The 23377-nt window shown below is 41.1% G+C and overlaps 1 protein-coding gene across 1 annotated transcript; it reads right to left on the bottom strand.

Moving 5' to 3' along the window:
• Nucleotides 1-839: 839 nt before the first annotated feature.
• Nucleotides 840-21447, bottom strand: rnf17 (ring finger protein 17). The gene is made up of 37 exons (XM_072397757.1): nucleotides 21338-21447; nucleotides 19156-19268; nucleotides 18780-18877; nucleotides 18573-18660; nucleotides 17275-17364; nucleotides 17099-17202; nucleotides 16712-16880; nucleotides 16548-16624; nucleotides 16051-16125; nucleotides 15416-15699; nucleotides 15224-15313; nucleotides 14869-15027; nucleotides 14191-14362; nucleotides 13948-14101; nucleotides 12827-13014; nucleotides 12544-12673; nucleotides 12139-12301; nucleotides 11288-11403; nucleotides 10818-10935; nucleotides 10612-10729; nucleotides 9887-10135; nucleotides 9193-9340; nucleotides 8883-8995; nucleotides 8520-8610; nucleotides 8310-8431; nucleotides 8026-8215; nucleotides 7701-7812; nucleotides 7023-7186; nucleotides 6196-6315; nucleotides 5822-5902; nucleotides 4547-4669; nucleotides 4422-4478; nucleotides 3439-3549; nucleotides 3242-3365; nucleotides 2880-3015; nucleotides 2228-2414; nucleotides 840-979 (listed from the first exon to the last, which is right to left on the bottom strand). The coding sequence occupies exons 1-37, from the start codon at nucleotides 21405-21407 to the stop codon at nucleotides 884-886; spliced, it is 4800 nt and encodes a 1599-aa protein (XP_072253858.1). The 5' UTR covers nucleotides 21408-21447; the 3' UTR covers nucleotides 840-883.
• Nucleotides 21448-23377: the final 1930 nt, after the last annotated feature.

Here is a 23377-nt window from a genome sequence, read left to right on the forward strand (position 1 = left end):
TAAAATAAATGTTTTTTTAATTTATTTTTTCTAAAACAGAATCATTCGTCTTTGTTTCGGTTCCTTTGACCTCAGTGAGAAGTATTTAAAGACTGAAAAAGGAAGAAAACACCAGACATTTAAGACTGAACCAGAGATCTTTAATGTGTACTCTCTTTAAGTGTTTCACACGAGGCAAACAAGTACAAAACAAAGTGCCAAGTAAACGCAGCCCAACTTAAAGGAAATCACTGCTCGCTTTCTGCAACATGTTAAAAAAAAAAACAGCAGTAAAACGACAGAATGAAACCAAGAAGATCCCCGAACACAGTCAGCGAGGAAACCTGGAGAAAGATGACATGTAGAAGCTAAAATAAAGTCAGTGAAACATGATGACTTCACGATTCAAGCTTACTTCTGTTTCTTTACATTTAAAACCCAATCCAGTTTGAACTGATAGTTTTAATATTAAAACAGCTGTACTGTGAACATTGTCGACTTCGTCTGCATGCGAACACTTAGAAGGAGCTGAATACTCAGGGTGTCTGATACTCTGAACGGTCGGCAGGGGAGGAGTTACGGCTAAAGAGGCCTGTCAGGTGACGCCTGAGGGCAAAAGCCCAAAAAGCAAAATGACAAACGTGCCACAAACCGTGAAAACGCTACGGGAAACTGGACAGAGTTTGGTTAAGCCATTCGTTAAGTGAACAACGTAATGACCCAAGAAAATCCTGTCGTCTGAATCTGGTTTTATGTCCTGAAACTCAAGCTTTTTGTGTCATACTCTGAGATCTGATGCCAGTCAGAGAAGGGATCATCAGACAGATGTGAGTGTGATCAATTCAAAGGTAAATCCTGCGGTTTTATATGCACTTTACCTGGAGCAGAGCATCTTCAGTCTCCTTCACTCCAGCTCAGCCAGTCCGCTGCTCACCAGAGGCAGATGGACCAGTTCTTCGTTCTCGTTGTACAGCAGCACGGAAAGATCCGGCTCTCGCGCCTTTACGGGAGAGGACGACACATGAAGGCACAAACAAAGCCAAGGGAAAGGTTTCCAAAAGCAGAAAACTTTGTTGTTGAGGTGCAGGTGCACCAACATATGCTCTTTGAGTTACTCGAGGAATCATTTCAGCCCCGGTTGAATACAAAAATGCTTCATTTAATCCACACAAACACGTTCTGCTCAGTCATCACACGGATAGTTGTTACTGTCCCCAACGTGCTAAACCGGCGCAGTCATCACCTATGACTACGCTCATCACTACTTCTGCAGTCACTCCTTTTTTTCTTTGTATTGACACAATCCATCACAGACAGCGGTGTGCAGAGTGTGGCCATCCTGTGCAGAGCTCAGCTACTAATTCAGGGAGTTTCACAGGGTTTCCAGTTATTTTAGGTTAAACAAGGGACGGTTTTCAGTAGAACTGCTTTCAGAGACCCAACACCTCCAGAGCACGATGTTCAGGGAGACGTAGGTCCCCCAGAGTCTGTGGTGGACAGTGGGTCGTTTTCATTTGATCTAACCCTTCCTTTGATGACATCATCTCGCTGACAGCTCAAGATAGGCGCAGAGAGAAGACGTTCTTCCCTTTCATGGCTGCATAAATCATATTGTTCCTTAATTTCAGGAGCTCTTATCATACAAACTTAATTATTCGGTCATTTATACATTTTTATATTTGGATTATGACACCTTCAGTCCAGCATACATGGTTACCAAGGTGATGATTTTTGCCCATATGTCTGGTTACCAGTATAAAAGTGACAGTGATGTCACCAGCAGCTCTCTTTTCACGTTGGGAAGGTGCTGAGAAAACAGGCTGGAGCTCAGAGAGAGAAAGACGTTATGTGGACACGAACCCTGTCGTGAGTAGCAGACGATTTGATGGTGTGGTGGAGAAAACCGGAGAAAACAACGAGGAGCAAAAGTCTGAAGTTCGGGACCGTTTCAAACAAACTAAAAGTGGAAATACTGTACAGTGTGTTTGCTGTAAAACTGCATTAGCTCACAGCAGCACAAAGTTAGTGCATCCAGTGTGTAAGTTATTTAATGGAGCAATTACTGATGGAATAATCAAGATTACTCGAGCCTCCATCCAACACTTTAACGCCTGCTGCTGTAGAACTTCACATCTAAAAATCTGAATGTTGGAGTTGAGCTTTCTATCAGTTGATTTAATCAGACGGAACAATCTCAGCATCTGATTAGTTTAGAGTTTCCTCGTGTCTTCAGCTGCATGTTCCTCACCACAACAGTAGCTGTAACGTTGCAGTGCAGCAGGTCAATCATGTGCATGGCCGCCTTCACGCTCCATCCGGGGCTGTAGGGCAGCACGTCTTCCTCCCTGTTGACCCTTGGAGCTTTGAAGCCGGCAACTTTGACTTTAAGTGCTCGTGATGGAAACTGCAGAAGCTCAGCTGGCATCTGCCGCAGCCTGGCAAGAAGAGAACAGAAACTAAAGCTCTCCATACAGCTCCGTTTACGAGCTGCAACAGAATTTAACGCCATACTGTCATTTCCAGTTCTCCTGGACCTACATCTATTAAACATCTATTCAGATATTCACTGAAGCACATGGGCCAGCTGTGGCTCAGGTAATGAAGTGGTTTGTTTACTAAGTGCAACATTTAAAGTTCAGTCCCTGGCTGCTCCACATGTTGACCGTTCTTTTGGCATGTCACTCAGATGTCTTTAAATCTATTTGCCTTTACTTTAAGCACCTGGTCTTCCACGCAGGCGTTACCATTTTGGCTCAAAGCTCTGATGTGCAGCCTCTAACAGCCTCTAACAGCCTCTAACAGCCTCTGGCAGACTTGTGCTCTTGTTAATGAAGCATCAAAACCCACATTTCAGCTCCATCTTATTTAATAAATCAAACTGAAGTGTATTAAATTCATACTTGCTGGTGGGAAGAGTGTCGTCAGAGCCGAAGTCTACATGTTGGACCAGGATCATGACAGGTTCCACGCTGGTAATCTTCATCAGCCTGGCCCGGTAGTACTGGCCATCGCTGTATTCTGCCAGACACGGACCACCTGGAAACCACACAGTGTCAGTGGGTCCAACTTACTGGAATCTGATTAATCCAGAACTTTCTTTGTTACCAAACAAGGTTTGAATCACAAGGGGAGCATCATATAGTGAGCCGGTGACAGCATATTTTTAATTAAATGGATGTTTATGTACATTTCATACAAGGTTAAGATATTTTACTTGTTTCTATCTCTCTGGAAAGTGTCAGGAAACTAAGCAACCAGTTACCGTGAGGAAAGTTGGTGAGTCGTGGCAGAGTGTTGATGTTCGCATTAATTCTGGTCAGAGCTTCATCCAAAGTCTCTCCAATAATCCTCACATCAGCCATTTCCTCCAAAGGCCAAAGGAACAACTGCAGGACAAACACTCAGGATTAGCCGACTACATCGTGCTCACTTTGTGTCTTGCAGCATGTCTGTAGATACCTCATTAGGAGTCCACAGATGCTTCACCCTGACTTTAAAGCTTTTTCCTTCCTCAGGCAGGTTTGGGGTAACAAAGGGCCCAAGCATCAGCTCCTCTGGGCCCCTCAGTCCCTTAAACAAAAGAAAACACAATACATCTGTCTCTCCTGTATCTCTGGTGTGTGCTGGACTCAGAAGATTCAGCATGTTGAATTTAAATCTAAAGACTTCTGCTTGACATTTCTTTGGTGGAAGCCAGTGAGCTGTTCAGATTTGCCACATATTTCCACATCACACTTCCAGCTCAGAGTAGAATTATCCGGCCCCCTCATCTTCATCTCCACTCACAGTTCCTTACCGCACCTTAAACGTTTTAACTATTTTGCTTCATGGTTTGCTGTGCTATAGTACACCCAAGAAAAAAAAAGAGCTACTCATACTTACCCACAACTTTTTTATTAGGAGTTATTCGGTCATGATTTCTTTGGTATGGTTTATTAACCCTAATTTTTTTTTCTTTGATTTGGAAAGTCCAAGTTCCCATTTGTTATCACATAAATATGTACCATCACCACAGCAACCATGACAAAAAACTCAAACATGGGTGAAATATTGCCCATAAACCTCAGATCTTAACCGCAGTTTCTAAAAACTTAAAACACGCAGAAATGAGCCGACAGTAAAGCCCAGGATTTATCGAGCAGCAGTCCAGACTGCGGGGTGGCGTTTTCACAACATGGGCCAGTACAACGCACGACTTGTGACAAGCTTGTGTGTCAAAGAAGAATCAGTTCCAGCTGTCTGTGGTCAAACTGCAGAATTATAGTCAGTTTGACGTATATGGATCATAATTCATGTTCAAATTCATTTGCATGGTTGCACAATAATGTGATTAAAAGTGAAAAAGACATGGTGACACTCAACTGATTAAGTTACAGCTGCAAATATAACCCAGATAAGTTAAAGCAGTCGTTAGTTTCCGGTCTTAATCCAAACTATATTACCTCAGCATTGAAATCCCAGTCGTCCAGGAGGGGGGCAGCAGGCCTCGCTGTGAGCCCCTGCAGAGAAACGCATATTTCTCAGTAACTTTTGGGGAAAAGTAAAGAAACAAACATGGCATGCAGACCTTTTGTGCTGAAACAGTCCAGTCCATGGAGGCGTGTTCGTGGTGACACAGGATCTTGCTGAGACTCATGCCGTCCAGGAAGAGCTCAACTGTGAGAGGCTCCCTCGGGTCGGCTGGCAGTTCCTGGCAAATACAGACAAATACGTCTTAAAAGTCAAACATATCCAATAGATAAACACTCCACAAATTAGACCGATATATCGGGCCGATATTTGTGTTTTTACTTGTAGACACATCAGCAGATACGTGCGTTCGCCGATCAATTAGCGCATTAGCGATTGTTCACATTTCTCTTAATAAATAATGTTTTTTTTAATTGTATTACTGTTAAAAAATCTTCTCAGGAAGGTCATTTGCACTTCAAAGGCCTCATGCTGCTACATAAAGTGCACAAACATTTAAGTGTTAAGATTGTTTATTTCTATTGTAATATATTTAAATCTTCTACATTCTTTGCTACTGTTAATATGTTTTGTTTGTTTTGTTAATAAATGTTTATTTTTTGTTTAAATTGAGACTTGTGTAACATTTGTTATCATTGTGTCATTTTTATCATGTAAATGGAGGGAGAAAAATCAATATCGGCTTCAAAAATCGGCAGCACATAAAACTGATGTAAAAATAATCGGTATCGGCCTTAAAAAACCCGTATTGGTCGATCACAACCACGAATACCTGAGCTTATAAACACCAAGGCCACTTTTATAATAATAAAGGTTAATAAAAACATGTATTCTTTAGGGCTGGGCACACCAACGCGTTATTTTTGTTTTACCTAAAGAATTCATTATCCCCGACAATTATTTGTCTCCCATTAACTCAGTTTTTATTATTTATTATTTTTATTGTAAACGTCTGTTGGTCACGGCTTTTATTTTGAAAAAGTGCATCATGAGCAAGGCGACATGTTGCTTACTGCTGCGGCTCACAGGAAACAGTCAGAAAAGAAGAGAATGGCGGAAGAAGCGGAATAAACAAACATGGAGAAGCTTATGGAACTTTTACATTTTCATTTCAAAGTTCTTCCAGAGGCACAGAACCAAAGTTATTTATAAGCACTGCAACGTTGAATTGTCTTATCACCGGAGCACTGCCATCATATGACTGTACAGTTCCAATAAAAGTGCGTTATATGCTGCTTTTTAATTCATTATTGGATTTTGCAGATAACAACGCGATTAAAGAATTGAATATCCGCCCAGCCCCAGTATTCTTACAGAGAACTGGATATTCACTCAGGTGTGACGACATAACAAGGTTCAGAGTATATTTTACCACAACTTGCAAGTCCACGGAGCGGTTCAGTAGCACCTCCCTCATCAAGGCCACGGCATCCTGCTGCCACTTATCTCCAACCTGAGGAAAAAGCAAAAAGGAAGGAGATGATCTCTTTTAGTTACACTTCTACAGCTATGAGGGTCAATAACAGACCCAAAACTCACATTAAAGACCTTATAAAAACAAAATGACATGGAAGTTTAGCATCTTTGTATTATTACACAACTTAAAACCATATCCTTGGAATCATTTCTAATAATGAAGTAGGATGCAAACAACATGTAGCATTCTGAACCGGGTCAACAACAGTTTGAGTTGAGCCCCCCTCAACTAAAAAGAACCTTTCGGTGTGTGAACTCAGAAAGTCTTACAGGGTGGATGCCGAGCAGCTGGCAGGGCAGACAGAGCTGAGGAACATCGTCACACAGCAGGATGGGGTACACATGGACCACTGGGATGTTCTCTACCAGCCCATAATCCACATACTGAACCTGCAAACACACAAACTCAAAGATAACTAAAAGTGTTTGACCGATGATCACAGTCCAGGAATATTAAAAGTCACCAGGAATCATTCCATCATTTTTTGGGCACCTTACAGTTGCTTTTTAATAATTTTGTCGTTCAGGTGCACAGTGACAATAAAGATCTATTTAAATCAAAGTCATACCCACACAAAAGAGTTACTTTTAAAGCGATAATTATCAAAACACCAAATGTGGCAGTATGATGACAAACTGTTGGCGTATAATGTGAGATGAGTGATGGCACTGGACCTTGTTTCAGTCCACACATAAATGTTTGATGGCTACAGTCTTTATTTTATCTCATTTGTACACAAATTTGACCGTATCCTGTCAGAAGAGAAGCGTTCTTCTGTAAACTGCTTGGTGCACATTACAACTAGAACACAGCTGCAAACACGATTTGATTTCATAAATCTGAATAACTATTCAAACACATTCCCAACTGCAGCAGTTCATAGTTGAGTAGGTTCCCTACTGATTTAAAATGAAAAAGATATAAAAGATAAAATTAAAGACAAGAAAACGGTCTTTGGGAAATTGTCAATGATAAAAGTTCATCCAACAGGTTCTTAGTAGTCAGGTTTCATCTGGTCGTGCTCAGTTAAAACGTTGCTGTCTGTTACTTGAGGTCATAATGGTTGATGAAGCTGCTTAAAAAGGTTTTTCCTGACCTTAACATGTCCTCCCAGCACCTCCAGCAGCTGACCTCGATACCACAACATGTCCGGTCCAATCACGGCACAGCCCAGCACTGACCTCCAAGTGTAGGGCTTCTGTCTGGGCAGTGTTTTCATGCTCTGCTGAATCCGCTCCCTCAGCTGGTCCAGCTGATACTCTGACAGACAGAAATACAGATAAATATCCACTAACTCACCCTAATAAAATCCAACAATCGTAAACAGCTTCTTAAAGCTGCGTGCTGAAGCAACTATTAGCCATTTCTGCTCATTACATTTGCAGTAAATATTAACATAAACATTTGAAGCATTGATTTGAAGATGTTTGTAAGAAATCCCACACATCCACAGCTCATGCTTCCACTTTAAAGTATGGTACAACAGTTCATATTTGGCAGAGGAGTTGTGATCTGGAACATCTCTGCCCCTCCATGTGCAAACGTAGAAAGTCTGAGGCAGGAATAGCAGCATCAAAATCCCCAAGAGTACAGCTCAGAAAGGCACAAATGGAAAAAGAATGACACTGATTAAGTCAGACAGTTTGACAAGAAGGAGCTGGAGTTTTGGATCAGCCAGTGTACAGAAATTTGGGGAGACTTTGACTACGTCTGAAGGAACACTGCTCAGTCTTTAACAGCTGAGTATAACATCCTCGCAGTATTTTCTGTGTACCTGCATTCTGTGTTCTGACATAAATGAGACCATCCTCTCCAACGGCAGAAACGCTGATCTGGATGTGGCCGAGGCACGGCAGCTCTGGTGGGTGGTACAACGGAGTCTTTACCTGTGAACACAATCACTTTCAGAAAGGGCACTTATATAAATCATTTTCAGTCAAATCATTTGTCTCCAACTCTGTTTTACTCTTCTTCAGGAGATTCAAAAGTTAATTTTCCAAACAAAGTACAAAAAAAGTTGCTGTATATTTCAGCTTTTTGCTGATTGATCCCATGCAGCTTATTCTTATATCTGGAAAGTAATGTCTGTGTTTCATCACCTTTTCAGCAGTGATAATGGAGCGGGGGGTTGGTTTAGGACGGATGGGAATGGAGTTTTGGGAAGATGGGGTGGGAAAGGGAACAGGAACAACAAACGGATCAGTGGGGGCTCCCTCCTCATCAACAGTTAGCGTCTCACTGGCTGGAGTCTGTACATCAGTTTCTTTGGGTTTTTGAACTAAAGTATCTCTGCAACAGGACAGAAATTTGGTAAAAAGACACATTTGGAAAGAGCTGCGTATGTTATGTTAATCAAGACCGCCACATATTCCCACACACGCACCTTGTTTTTCTTTGCCTGAGGGCGAGGCCTTCACTGACCAAAAAGTCTGCAATGCTGATAAACTGTCCCATTTTGTTGGAGCAGGACAGAGTGACAGGTACTGGACGCTCGTCTGTCCACTCCTACACAGTGAAAAACATTAGATTAGTCATGAGAGAAACAAAAGACAGACCCCTTCTGATGTATATAAGCAGCGAGGAGAAGAAAGACCTTGATGCTGATCACAGCCGAGGCTCCGGTGAGGTAGTAGGAGATGAGGTCACAGGCTGTATCTGTCCAGGTTGTTCGGCCTCCTGCTGGCCTGAAAGTGAGAAAAGAGAAGGAGCAACGATCAACGTGGGAAAAGAAAACAAGAGAAGCCGTCATAGTGTAACATACACACTAAATTATACTCTGAAACTGCACAGAAATGAACAGGCTGTGATAAGAAAGTGAAGTAAGTGCAAAGTATTTTAATCAGTTCAACAACAAACAGCGTGAACTTCTTTTTTAAGACTTTAATCATTTCTGTCCAACATTCAAAATGCAACATCAGTGCATGTGTGGTGGTGCAGAAACTCCAGTGTGTGTCACCTGATATCACTGAGCGTGCACTCGAGCGCCACAGAGCCTATCAAAGAGGACGGCAGCGGTCGCAGGTTGCTGACGTGTAGCTTCAGTATGTTGCCATGGTCACAGCGCCTCACCTGGTACCAGCCAGCACAGAGACACCATCATCACCTTCATTTATATCAAGTAAACCTCCATCTTTTCAAATGTCTGTCTCATCGCAGCCATCCAGAACTACAGCTACACGTCAACAACATTAACTTGGCTTTCATTTGAACTGTCCAGCTGTGGAAGAACTAAAGAAATAAAAAAAATTTCATGCTGGGTTTTATACGTCTGCAATGTTGCTGGATGTGACATCAGAGCAGATCTGCCCTCTCTCCCAGACTCCATTAATGTCTGCAGCACAGTACATGTCTGCCATCCACACCACATCCTGGGGCTCCATTTGTCCACACTCCTGCTTCACCACTTCACACATCCTGAAAAACACAGCAAAAATCATCACAATGAATGGTTATGACATCATACATTTACTTACTTGCTACATATAGATTTATTAAGGTGGTGAGAACAGCATGTTTAAACATCCTGCATTAGTTGTGCACCAGTAACTATAGTTTGCAGATCTATTGCTGGGTTTAACTCAATACCAAGAAGAATATTTGATACCATGGAGGGAAAGAAAGAAGGATGATTAAGAGGCATAAAATGTTTTTAAAGAACAGGTAAAATGCCTCAATCTGTTGTCCTTCCTGTAAAATAAAACTTTTTCAGTAGACTAAACTGTTCATTACCAAAACACTTGATGGAATAAATATCTATGTGTTGTGAAGTTGACTCAGTTTACTCTGATTACTCTGATTGTCACATCACTTCCACTGAGCTTCCTGAAACTCTATAAATAATTAACGTGAAGCACATTCAGTCAATGGCTCTTCTTTTACAACACGGTTGGATGTATTTAAATGGAGTCTCTTTTATCAGGTAAATTAGCTGATAATCGTCTGTCTGTTTTAACTGCTGACCTCCTGAGTTGAGAGCTGTACTGGGTGAACTGGACATAGAAGCTGCTCGGTGAACTGACAGAGCTGACTCTGACTTTCAGGTCTTTGAGCTGGGCAGGGAGCATAAGCTGAAGCGGAAGCGGTTCCTCGTTCTGCTCTGCAGGGTTTATCTGGTCCGGAGAAACAACCACCTTCTCTGAACCGAGCTCAAGGGGCGGGTCCCATATGGCAGAATCATCAAGAGGGGGCTTGGTATTCTTGGACTGCAGTCTGCAGGAGATGAGGCAGTATGGTCAGGGAGAGAAAATGATTAGAGGAACAGGCAACACAGGATCTGAAAAGTGTTCTCACACATGCTCTGTACTCCTGAAATGTTTTAGAGATGTTCAGGAGTGGTGGCATGTGCCATTACACCGAGCCCCCCAGTAACATTTCCAGAACATCAGTGGATGATAAGACATCAGCTGCACTTAAAAATAAAACAAGGAGTGATTTCTACAGTGTCATTTCACCATCAGGTCCTGCCTCCTGTGTGCTACAGACAGACGTTCCCCTGCATCCCCTCCCTGAATTTCCAGATGTGAGAGCGGAAAGTCAAAATGTCTGCACATGAACATACACCGGTGTGAAAATGGCCAACTATGAGGAGAGGTGGATAATAAAAAGGAAGAGACTTTATTCTGTGAAAATATTCCCTTTTCATCCCTGAAAAGCAAGGTATAAAGGAACCTCCAGGTGAGTCTCACCCATCTTTGAAGCAGGCCAGCTCCTCTTTGACCAGCAGCTCAGCTATGCTGTCTTGTGGCCCGTTCAAGCCAGTCTCAAACACTCGGACAGGTAAAGGCTCAGTCTTTGGCACTGTTCCTGGGCGACAAAATTGACAACTGAGACCAAAAAACCCACAAAGCACAGGCACTGATTTAGTGACAGCTTGGTATCTCACAGCCAGTACCTGTAGCCACAATAGTGACGAGTTGATGGTTAGCGAGGCTGATGAATCTGCTGGTGCAGGCTTCGTTCCAGGCCTCTCCATCCACAGGAATCACATCTGTCAAACAGCAGTGGATCGCCTGGACAGAGGAAGAGACGCTTTCTGAGTTAACCCAGCAGTTATCAAAAGTGTAAAGCAAAAAGTACAAGTTAGCAAACAACTGAGCATGTTTTATTATTTGATAATGGAAATCTATATTTTAGTTTCATATTTTAGTTTCATTTTTGCCTTCTTTGCAACGTCTGATATCTAATCACATCAGTAAAATAACTCATCCAGGCACGTTCAATGAAACCCCCTGACTGCAGGACCACATAAAACTGGTAGAAAAGCTCTTTTTTGGATGATTTTTAGCCATATTAAGTCTTTCAGTCAAACTCTAATATAGCTGTAACATTGTTTTATTATCACAAAAAGTGCTGAGTTCTCACCTTGGCAGGAAGAGCAAAGAACTCATCTTTGATCTTCCTCAAGTCGCTCACTGACAAGATGTTCTTATTGCCAAAATCAACATAGCGCACTTCCACCTTTCTGCCTCCTGGGTGACCTGAATGGGACAGTTACACAGTGACATAATGTCATGTGCAAACAAGGAATTATTTCACAAAAGTACATAATTTATATTAACAATCTACAGAGAAATGCACTGAAATGAGAATCTGATCCCACTAACATGAAGCTGTGATGTGGGTGTAAGTTTAAGGAACACATTCCTGTTAAAAACATGTTCCACAAAAGCACTTTTGATGCTTTCTCCAATGAAATCTCATCATCTTGTTTCACAGAAGTTGCATTATAATAAGATATAACAAAGGATTTAATTGTTACGATTGAGCTTCTTCTTGAACATTGTGGCCAGAAAGAATTATGGGACAGATTTAGCTCCTTCCCTTTCATAAAGTATGGTTCAGTGTTTCCTATGCTGGAGCATTGAGGCCCCTTTCCTTGGCAATGAGAGAATTAACCAGAATCTTATCATGGTCATCACTTAGATGCAGACATGATGCAAAGCAACATATGGATTGGATGCACAAAAGGACAAGACATTCTTTGGAGCAATTTACCACACAATGGCACACTGTTAACATAATCAATGTGTTGCTAGTTAGCTTACAGCCACCTCAGCTGGTTACAAAAATGACTAAGTAAAGGTTTTAGAGTCTATCTCTTCCGTGTATAGCAAAGAAAAAGTGAGACAGACACACATTAAAATTCAGTGGTCACTTTGTCAAAAGTGGATGAAGGTAAAACCAAGACTACATGCTGAGACACACATCCCCACCTATAACCTGGGCTCTGTACCACAGCTTGTCTTCAAAGCGGGCAACGCAGGCCTGTCCTATCACAGGACAGTAGACTTTGAGCTCATCCTCTCCAAACACTGTTGGTGCATTGTAACATTCCTGAAGCTTGGCTGAGAGCAACAAGGTCTCCATGTTATCAACCTGGTGAGGTAGCAGGGAGGTGAATTTACAAAAAATAGAAAGATGAATGCATCAAAAACAGGACAAAAACAATGGTGACAAAATAAGATAAAAGCATTGGTTTGTTTGTACTAAATTTGCTTCCCAGAATGTCCCTGAAATGCTTTTCTTTACAAACTGCCCCATTTTCAGTTCTAAGCATAAATAGCTTGCTTTCTTCTTGGTTTACCCTCTGTCCCTGGTTACAGAGTCTTGTTTCGTACCAGCTGAATGTAGAAGTCTACAGGGCTGTTGATGTGGCAGACCACAGCATTGAGCTCCGTGTTTATGTTGGGATAAACGGGGGGGTAGTACATCAGAGGCTTCCTGCCCAGCGTCACTGGAGAATAAAACCTAAGAAATGTAGAGAAAACACAGCCAAACGTGCCCATCTTCAGAAGAAGGGTCTGACATCATCATAATATCACTATGATTCACTTTATTTAAGATAAACAATTTATTAAAGAGGGTTTTTTCTGATAATTTGCACGTATTGTATTTGCATACCTGGCCACCTCATTAAAAACGAGGTACTCTCTCACAGAGATGGGCACATCTGTGGATTGTTCCATGGGAGCTTTTCTCAGATCCACCAGCAACGAATCTCTGTCCTGACCCAAAGGCCGCATCTCCACTGCTGCAGAGCCAACCACACTGTAGAAAGCAAACTGTGCCTCTTTACTCCAACCCTTTGTCTGCACACACACACACAAACATGCAAAAACTCATTTTAAATAAGGAAAATAATTAACTAACAATAAAACATGACTACATTTACGAAACTACAAAAGTATGGAAATAAATTTCTTGACTTTCAAGGGTTAATATCTTGTTATATCTTGATTTGTAAGTCACTTTGGATAAAAGCGTCTGCTAAATACAGAAACATAAACATAATAGAGTCTAGCTACATTAGCAAACAGCTAACAATTTGTTGCAAGAGTTACAACTGAAACACTGGCTGCCTGAATCCAGTTCTTCCCGTTTTAGTATGCTGCAGTTACAATGTGGAAAGGCACAGCCACGGCCTTGACTGCGTATTTCTCTCTTCTGATGTGTGTTTTTGTGATTCGAGGGAGTCTGTAAATCATCAAAAGCAAAATATAGTTTTGCAAACCACAAAAGATGTTGCTTTTCAATCTTAAAGTATATTTGTTCATTTGCAACCTCGCAGCCAGACACTGCAGTGGAGGGAAGGTTGGCTGTTATTCTGTCTGTGCGTGTCTTACAAAGCATTGCACCGAGCATAAAAACATGGCAGGGTAGTTAGCTCGATCAAAAACCTTTGGACATACAATAGCTTTGTGATGCAAAGTGCTTTTTTATCAAAGAATGCAATGACACATTGACCGTTCTAATTAGTTAGCACTACCTGTGGGTGAGTCTGCAGCTCATCAGGTTTGCTCTCCAACACAGAGAAAAAGCAGAGGTGGAGCGAGGAGAAACACAACCACTGGTGGGATCTAGCTACATTTTAAACGTATTTGTTCCCTCAGAAGTTTTACTGTTGTTTTGCAACTAGATCGTTCATGGCATAAACCTTATATGTTTGATGCATTTTATGTGAGATAAACCCTTAGATTTGCCAAAAACAGATGCTTTATTGATTTAAACCTTAGTGGACTTACTGGGTCAAATGGGACCAGGTCATTGAGTGAACATCTGATCGCCTGAGGGGCAAATCGGCACAGCTCCGCCTTCACAGCGTCCCCCACCTTCCTCAGGTGGTTGTTCACCGTCTTCAGTGCAGACGCAGCTGTCACCTCCTCACTGGAAAAGGTGCTTCATATCCAGACATTCAGAATTAGTCACATACACATTTACGGAGTATCGCACACACACACAATGTATGCATTTTTGTGGTTCTGTACCTCTGTATGGTGATGCTTTTGGTGAACCCAAAGTCCAGGAATAAAACTCTAATACTGGACAGCTGCGTGACTGGACAGGCTTTCACAGCCGTCACTGAACCTGTCTGGAAGACTTCAATCATGGTGCTGCGGGACCACAATCCCTCCTTCCCCCTCACAAAAATCAGGGAGCCTGGAGAGGAGCAGAGGAGCAAAGAAGTGAGGCATTCTTCATATCATTTGGTCTGTTATATCAAAGATTACTCTATCATAAAGAAAAGCAATATATACTTAATATACTTTTAAACTCATCCATATCCTGCTGTTATCTGGGGCAGAGTGGCTAGAGTCGGAGCAGAGATCTCCTGACCTCCCTCTCCCCAGCCACCTCCTCCAGCTCTTCCAGAGGGACATTTCAAAGCCAGCCGAGAGGTAAAATATGCATATTTAAAATCTCTCCAGCAACTCCTGGGTCTCCCCTGAGCCTGAACACGATCCTTTTAATGCCAAAGAGCAGTGACTCTACTCTGAGCCTCTCGCAGATGACCGAGCTAATTTCTCTCTGGTCCTGAAAGCGTGAGATCTGGCACCTTTTGAAGGAATCTCATTTTTGTCGCTTGTACTCGTAATGTCATTCTTTTGGTCTTTAACCATAGCTCACAAACACAGGTGAGAGCTGAATTCTCTTAATAAACACACCGCTCTCAACTTTGTCCTCCAGTGTGAAGCGACAACCACTTCCGCAGCAGAGGTCATTAATCTTCTTAGAAAGGATCTCACTTTCCCTCTTCTCAGCCACATAGCGGACGTAGAAGTGACTTGGATTCACCACATGAGTTACCACCACCCACTGCATCACTAAGAGGGGAATAAAAATAATAGGAAAAGCACTGAGGACAGATGAGAGTTATTTATCATAACTGTAAATATACACATAAATATAGCCAAAAAGTATGTGTTGCTTTTAATTATCCTCCAATTTAAGCTTTTTCTGCTGGTTGACATGATCACTGCACCTGATTTAGAGAGCATCCAATAACACTGCCTCTCCTACCATTTATCTTATTAACAGGCAGGTGATGCTTTCTTCTCCTGTGGATTCTCCATTTGTCATTGGCCAACTCAGGACCTGTGGGAGGAAGAGCTGCGGAACGACACAAAGCATTTAAAAAAAATCATTAAGGCTTCACTTTTTCCTCCAATAAAATATTCTGAAAGTAAAACAAAGTCAGAAAGAGACACACACCATTCTCTTCTTCCTCATCTTCTAGCTCCTCAATAATTATGTCTAGACTTCTAAGGTCTGAGGGCGAGCTGTGGGGGGAGGGATTGGTTTTGTGGCGGGGTCTTGGGATTGGAGAGGAGCCTCGAGATGATGGACTGTCACCTCCTGGGCTGTCCGGGTCCTGTTTAAGGGGGGTGGGGAGCTTGTTTTTACTGGATGCAATATCACTACCGTTTCCATCTTCTGCATGTTTCCAGGGGGATTTTCTCATGGCGCTACCTGGCAGGAAGCTTTTTGGTTGATATCTGGGTAAAGCAAAAGGAAAGAAGAGGATATCATGTCAAAAGAAGCTGCTATGGGCAAAATTTCAACATCTGGGTACCAGCCATTTTGTTGAATAAATAATACATAAATACAAATAAATCAATAATTTTTCTGTAAAAACCTACTTAAAAAACACTTGAATCTATTAACAAAACCAAGAGAATTCTACACTGCAAAAAAGTAAAATATTCAACAACGCAATGATACATATTGTCTTAATTAAACAAAAAAAACAACTGGAAAAGTACAAATAAACATTTTCAGACACTACGGATCCTAGTTTTAAAGTTACCCAAAATATTTCTAAATGTAAGACGTCTCTAGAGACTTACTGCCTCGGGCTGCCGACCTCCATCTTCAGAGACAACGCTAAACTCTGGCTCAGACTCTCCGACTGGAAAACACAGCTTCAACACAAACATATATGTCCGAAGTTAAAATGCATTGTAGACAAAGACTGTGGCTCATCTATTCCCACCTCCATGCTTCGTGCATCTATCCTCTTTTGTGGCAGCTATTCTGTTTTTTTTGCCAATCAAATACTGCCGCTTTGGACAAATAAAGGTCTAAAATGGAACTTGAGAGGGACAAATAAGGATTCTTCCCACAATTTGACTTTTAAAACAACAAACCAGAGTAGAAAACAAAAGACTGCCGGCGTAACGTAAAAGTGTCCCAGCTTAGTCGTACAAAGACGAGGCTTTCAAAGCCACTTCGTGGACACAGAGCAGGAGTCATGGGAACTGCTAAACCACAGCAACGTCGCAGGACCTCAGATGTGTTAACCTGTCCCAGCTAACCGTAGGTTCTCCAGTGGTACACCACAAACCTGATTCCAGAGCCCAAAGTGACACAGTTCATATCAAAGGTTGTGTTATCCACGGGAGCCAGCAGCGTCTCAAGCACCTATCAACCAAAAACACAAACATCATGGCTAATTCAACCCTAAAAACAGTTTTTTAGCATCTATTTCTCATCATTAACATCTCAAACCTTATCCAGGATGCAGTACTGCTCCAGGAAGGGGACACGGCGTATTTCTCTGGCCATCCGCATGGCAATCTCCAAGGCTTTGATCCTCTCCTGAACATGGGACACCACTGCTTGGCTGGTGGAGAATTGGGCCTCCTGTTTTGACAGCTTATTCAACTGCAAATCCTTCCTGTTGATAAGGACATAACAAGTATAGAGGCAGATGCTACTTAAATAACTTTAGAACTAGCCTGAAACCATCTCCTGTTGGATTTTCAAAAGAATTATACGGAGGAGAAAAATATCATTAAAGCATTGAATTCCTATCAATAAAAGTTTCATTTTTCATGAAGAGAACATAAATCCTTTAGTACTCAAACAAATATTCACAACTTATAAGGTCCATACCACTTTTGAATAGCATGTAAAGCCTTATCTGAGGCCTGCTTGATCTCCATCTCCAGTCGAGTTGTGTCTCTTTTCACCTGTTCTGCCAGACCAGTCGTCAGAGTCTGCAGACAGAGAAAGTTCATGCTTCAGCAACACACTCACAGACAGAAGATCGGATCGAGCACCGCTTTCACCTCATGGATGCGTTCCAGCTGGACGAGATTTTCTGCAGCCCGGACCAAGGCCTCATCCACTGCCTTCTCGATCTTTTCAATACCTGCCGGCTGAAGAACACATTAAAAGATTTTTCCTTAGCTTTTCTTTACCTATGCAACACTTTAGCTTCTCTTCACCTCTGCACACTGCAACACTTTAGCTTTTCTTTACCTCTGCACACTGCAACACTTTAGCTTTTCTTTACCTATGCAACACTTTAGCTTTTCTTTACCTCTGCACACTGCAACACTTTAGCTTTTCTTTACCTCTGCACACTGCAACACTTTAGCTTTCCTTTACCTCTGCACACTGCAACACTTTAGCTTTTCTTTACCTCTGCACACTGCAACACTTTAGCTTTTCTTTACCTCTGCACACTGCAACACTTTAGCTTTTCTTTACCTCTGCACACTGCAATACTTTAGCTTTTCTTTACCTCTGCACACTGCGACACTTTAGCTTCTCTTTATCTCTGCACACTGCAACACTTTAGCTTTTCTTTACCTCTGCACACTGCAACACTTTAGCTTTTCTTTACCTCTGCACACTGCAACACTTTAGCTTTTCTTTACCTCTGCACACTGCAATACTTTAGCTTTTCTTTACCTCTGCACACTGCAACACTTTAGCTTTTCTTTACCTCTGCACACTGCAACACTTTAGCTTTTCTTTACCTCTGCACACTGCAACACTTTAGCTTTTCTTTACCTCTGCACACTGCAACACTTTAGCTTCTCTTTACCTCTGCACACTGCAACACTTTAGCTTTTCTTTACCTCTGCACACTGCAACACTTTAGCTTCTCTTTATCTCTGCACACTGCAACACTTTTGCCACAGGTACCTATAATCTGACTGATTTCAAGTTGAAGCGCACATGTAAAGTGAAATATGGACGTCAGATACACCGATGTTACAGATGCCACTTATGTTTGCATAGGTGGATCTTTGAATTTTGTACTGAACCAACACTGATGAAGGCAAGCCACCATTTCTTTTTATTTCAAACCCTTGTGGTAGTGTAAATGATGCCTCTTCCTGTAGAATCTCCAGAAATTCTTTGGAAAACCTCCAAACACACAAATATTTCAGGATATCTTACAAACATAAGAGATCTAAACAAAATCCAAGATGATTTTTTTATAATATATGCACACAGTGTGGTATTAATCCATACTATCAGTTTCATTTAGCCATTTAGTTTCAAACTTAAGAGCAAAGACGGACGTGATTGAATTATTTATGCAGAAGCAACCTTTGTGATCATCCAAACTTACCTGCTCCATATCCTCAGCGTTGGCATTAAGGCCTCCAGTTGTTGATAATTTGTATTTTCTGTGATACTTTGATCTTTCAGACCGGAGGCTTCATGAGATGGAAAGCAATTATCAAAGTAAAGACACATTCACTCGAAATCACAAAACTATTAGTTGAACTACAAGTGTAAACTGTTGTGGTTTAGCTCTGAAAGAACTGAACTTTACCTTTTCCTCTTGTTCATTTTAGCAGTGTAGACTAGGCCTATGATTCGGCTGTCTTCCTGCAGACCATACACCCCTCCTTCTGGAAGGGTGGACTCAACCTGTAAGGATTTTCAACACTTCAACAGCCACATTTAATGACTTATCTGGTCAAATTAAACACATTTCTAGCTGGCTACTAAATAAGGTTGCGGGAGGGAAATCAGCCTGACTGAACACACGAGTAAAAATAGCTACAGAACAGATATTCACTACATAACTTTGTGTGGCTCCTTGCTCAGAAACAAGGAATGATCCAATGGGAAGTTGCTAGAATTTGCTTTTAACTTCTAAGCGGTGCCCCGCTCTGGTAAAAGAGTAAGATCACTTGTAATTTTACCTCACAATCGGGACATTTAATGACACTGTCACTCTGTACGGACAGCATGCAAAATGTGCAGAAGATGTGGCCACATAGAAGCACACGAGGGAGGTTGCCATCGATGTTATCCTCTGAGAAATGGGAAGCAGGAATAATGCAACATTAGAGTAAAACACGGTAAGAGCATACATTTCTAATCCATAAGCACAGCACATTAAACAGTAAACTGTTATAATGTAAAACTCAGTTTACCAGGCAGAATCACTGTATAATTTTAATTGTTCTTAAGGAAAGAATTACAAGCACCGTTGCTGGTAAAAGCTTTTCAAATGCAATGATTTCATGTCAGAGTTTTAAATTAAACGTTATATTTAGCCAAAACTGCAATTACAAGAAGTTGAAAATACAAAATATAGTTAAGACTTTAAATGGGCAGTCAAGCAGTATTCAACTCATGCAACAAAGACACACCTTTACAAATAAAACAATGCATTTATATATGATTGGGTATTTGCATACGAGTAGGGATTTAAAGTGCAGATACCCTGGTTTAACTTGAGGGCATTAACATCCAAATTGGAGGAATTATTAAATATTTCGAAGGTTCTTCATCCTGTAGTTGGATAATTTAACTAACTCCAAATATAAAATGTTAATAATTAATACACTTTTGAGAATACTTTGTAGGTAATGACTGGCTTTAATCTGGAAAGAATCACCAAAGACTGGGTTTAGCGCTTCCAGGCCTTTAGTCTCGGGCTGCTTTCATCTAATTTTGGATCACTGTCTATCTTACAGTGAACCAGGTTCAATCGGCTTCACTGCATTTAGTGAATCAGTGCATGCAGTACATCCCCGTATGTTTTCAGCTGGCTGCTTACGTCTTATTCAACCACATCAAAACAGCAGTGACTAAGAGTCACTGGAAGCTGTGCACATCATCACACTGGCTCCATGTGGTCAACAGATGATGATGTAAGCTTCAAATCAGGAGTCACTCCGCGCCTTTTCCACTCCTTTTTCTTACTGTCATTCTGGCACAACTTGATCTTAGCTTGATGATCTAAATCTGCTTTGGCTTTTTAAGATGTTTACGGGAAAAATCTAATCTGCCCTTTCTTTCGTTGAGGCTTATAAATGGGTTGCGGCGAACCCCTTAAATTTGCTTAAGTGAAGCCTTCTCTTTGTGATGATCTGTCTCTAAGAAATTAGTTTCCACTTGGCAGTGGTTATCGACCACCAAATAAGTCAAGGTATTCTTATTTTCTACTGTGCTCTTTCTTTGACACATTGTTCCAAACTCTTCATTTGATATCTCCTAATGTACCTGATATCTGTAGGATGAACAGTTTGTGTCATTTGCTTTGAAAGCTGATTTGATCGCATGTGGTGGTTCACAGCAACCACTTCCAAAAGCAAATGCCACTCTTGTATTTAAGCCTTAACCTTTAAACAACCCAACTAAAGAAGAAATAACAGAGGAAGTAAAATGTGTGAGAGCCTGAATAAGATTCCCAAATTTTCCTACTCAAATATAAGCCAAGACTGGAATAAATACCCTATATTGTTTGCTCTCAGGCTGTTTTCTGAGTGTACCAACACTTTCATCTTTCACTCAAACTGTAATTACATAGAAATTATAGCATGGTCCATTTCTAATCCTCATAACCAAATGTTTAACATTGCTATTCAAGTCTTTATTATCAATATAGTAACTCAAAATAGTTAAGAGGCTGATTCTACAGTTGAGTTGACGTCCAAACAATTATAGATCATTCTGAAAATACAACTTCAAGGAATAGTTTCTTTAATTTTATTTAAGAAAAATATTCACGGTTCCGTCCACATATTTAAATTTCTAACAAACATTTATTGACGTCGCTTTGGCGCGACTATTTCATTTCAACTGTTGCATCGATATAGGTTTAGCTTTACTTCTAAAATTACACAAAACAAACGTACTATAAAGACTGAATTAACAAAAGTTTCACAAATTAGATTCGGCATACTTTGGCAATAATAACAATAGGTTTGCTGTAGAGGACTTGGTGAAGTTCAAGTCAGCACACCTGCTAATAACTAGCTAACTCTATCGCGCGCTGCCGCCATTAGCTACTTTACTGCAACGCTAACCTAATTTCTCACAAAACTCGGCATAGCAAGAGGTTAAATTGCAATGGACGGGTTGGAAAGACCCTACCAGGAAGCTTGAAGGCTTCCCCACATAACTTGCAAACTGCAGCACTGGGGTTGTCGCCTCTATCCATCATTTTCGTGGATGTAAATACTTTTTTTGTTAGTAAGGGAAGATCCAGCCGTTTTCCTTTGTCACGTGACGTGACTACAAAGGTGCATTCACTGCCCCGGATGTCATCCGGGCTCCAGGCAATACTATAACTATAAACTATAGTAGTTGTATGAAAAAACACCGGTAATTTGTCAATAACAATAACTGTAAATGCTTAGAAGTCCGAAATTCTCACAAGACCGATTACAAAATGAAATAATAGATTTTTTTTAAGCCTATAATTCCTAAAGTGCTGACACTTTGGTCAGGTATGGCTCTATTATATGTAAAGTATTGTAACAAAAATAAATAAATCAGCTATACTTGGGAATTAAGGGGAGCTTTACATTTATAAAGCTTCCCTTGGCAAAGTAAATGTGTTTGGCATGAAACGATATTTAGATTACAATTCTGCTGCAATAATGTTGGACAGGACAAGGGAGAAAAACAAAAGAATTAGTACAATGTGATGTCGCGTTACATAATTTACTGTATCAAATTTGACACATGATGAGTAACCTCTACTTATTATCAGATTAACTGTGAGTAAAAAGGACAAATTCAGAGTGTGACTGCTTCAGTGCTGTTGTTAAAATAAGGCACAATATAAGAATAGAGTAGGTCCTTAACATGTGCATGTTTTTTCACCAACTTCCATACTCAGGAGCAAGCTCAACCAACAAGAGATAGTATTCCAATTAAATGAGAAAAAGCTTGTTTGAATATATTTGTTAAAGTGAAACTTTGTCAATCATCACCCCTTTGTTGCTCATTTTCCCTTCTTCAGTTGAGATTTATACAAAATAAATGTGCAGCTGTGGTTAGCATTGGTTTGCCACAAGCAGACAGTTCTTGGATGAAATCTGGAGGGGCCTTTCTGGGTGTTTTCATTCACCTGCACATGCATGGATTTTCTCCAGGAGCTCTGGTCTCCTCCAACATGATACGTAGCAATTCTAATTCAGCCTAGATGTAAATGCGAGCATAGATTGTGTTGTTCTCCATGCGTTAGCCCTGTGATGAACTGGTATCCTGTTCATCATAGACTCCTGCCCTCCATGACTCTAATCAGGGTAAATCTGGTATAGAAGGTATAGGATGGAAGCAAAGGCAGCTTCTCACCAAATGATTAAAAAAGGAAATATATATATTTTGTCAAAAGTGTAAAGACTTACATTCATCCATCACACAACTGGTTAACCATCACATGATTATGAGTTCTTTTCTGTGAACACTGGGGGGAACCAAAGACTAAGGCAAACACACAAGTGGTCGATGAGATGAGTTTTCAAAGGTGGAAAATACATCCTCAAGCGCTTCAAATATTTACTTTTATATCCCTTTCATTAAATCTTTAAAGGGTAGATGTGCATCATCTCATTTTGTTGGAAATATGCAATGTGAAATCTGTTTGTCTTTGGGTTTAACAGAGAAGCAGGTTATGATGCAGGTATGCTTTGGTGGATGTTTATCAAAGAAAAGCTCAGTTGCTGCCAATGTCAAATAACGCTCCGTTATATGTAATTCTGATACATTATTTTGTTTCCTGTTAGGTCTACTGTAAGGCTTCGTAGCAGACTTAAGTCAGTCCTCTTATCCAGCACCCCCCACCTCACCCGAGGACAACAGCCAGCCGAGCAGTGAGGCAGCAGTAACTGAGAGTGACAGCTGAGGCAAAGGCATCAGATGGTAAAGGTAAATCATCTCGTATGCAACACAGCCAAAACTTTAACCTTCAGAGAGTGTTCGTCCAAATCCCTGGGGGAAAATGAAATTGTTGCACATCACTGGGGATTTCCCAGTCAGAGCTGGCAGGATGCAGCCTGAAAGAACAACTTGAAATACATGTGATTTAATTGAGCCACTCCCACCTCTGCATACATGTCCACATGAACACAGCTCTTCACCTTGATCGAAAGGGAAAGAAGATCATCTTGCCGTGATGTGTCAAAG

This window comes from Leuresthes tenuis, unplaced genomic scaffold (genome assembly GCF_036924035.1).
Source record: "Leuresthes tenuis unplaced genomic scaffold, fLeuTen1.0.hap1 SCAF_12, whole genome shotgun sequence".
Classification (NCBI taxonomy): Eukaryota; Metazoa; Chordata; class Actinopteri; order Atheriniformes; family Atherinopsidae; genus Leuresthes; species Leuresthes tenuis.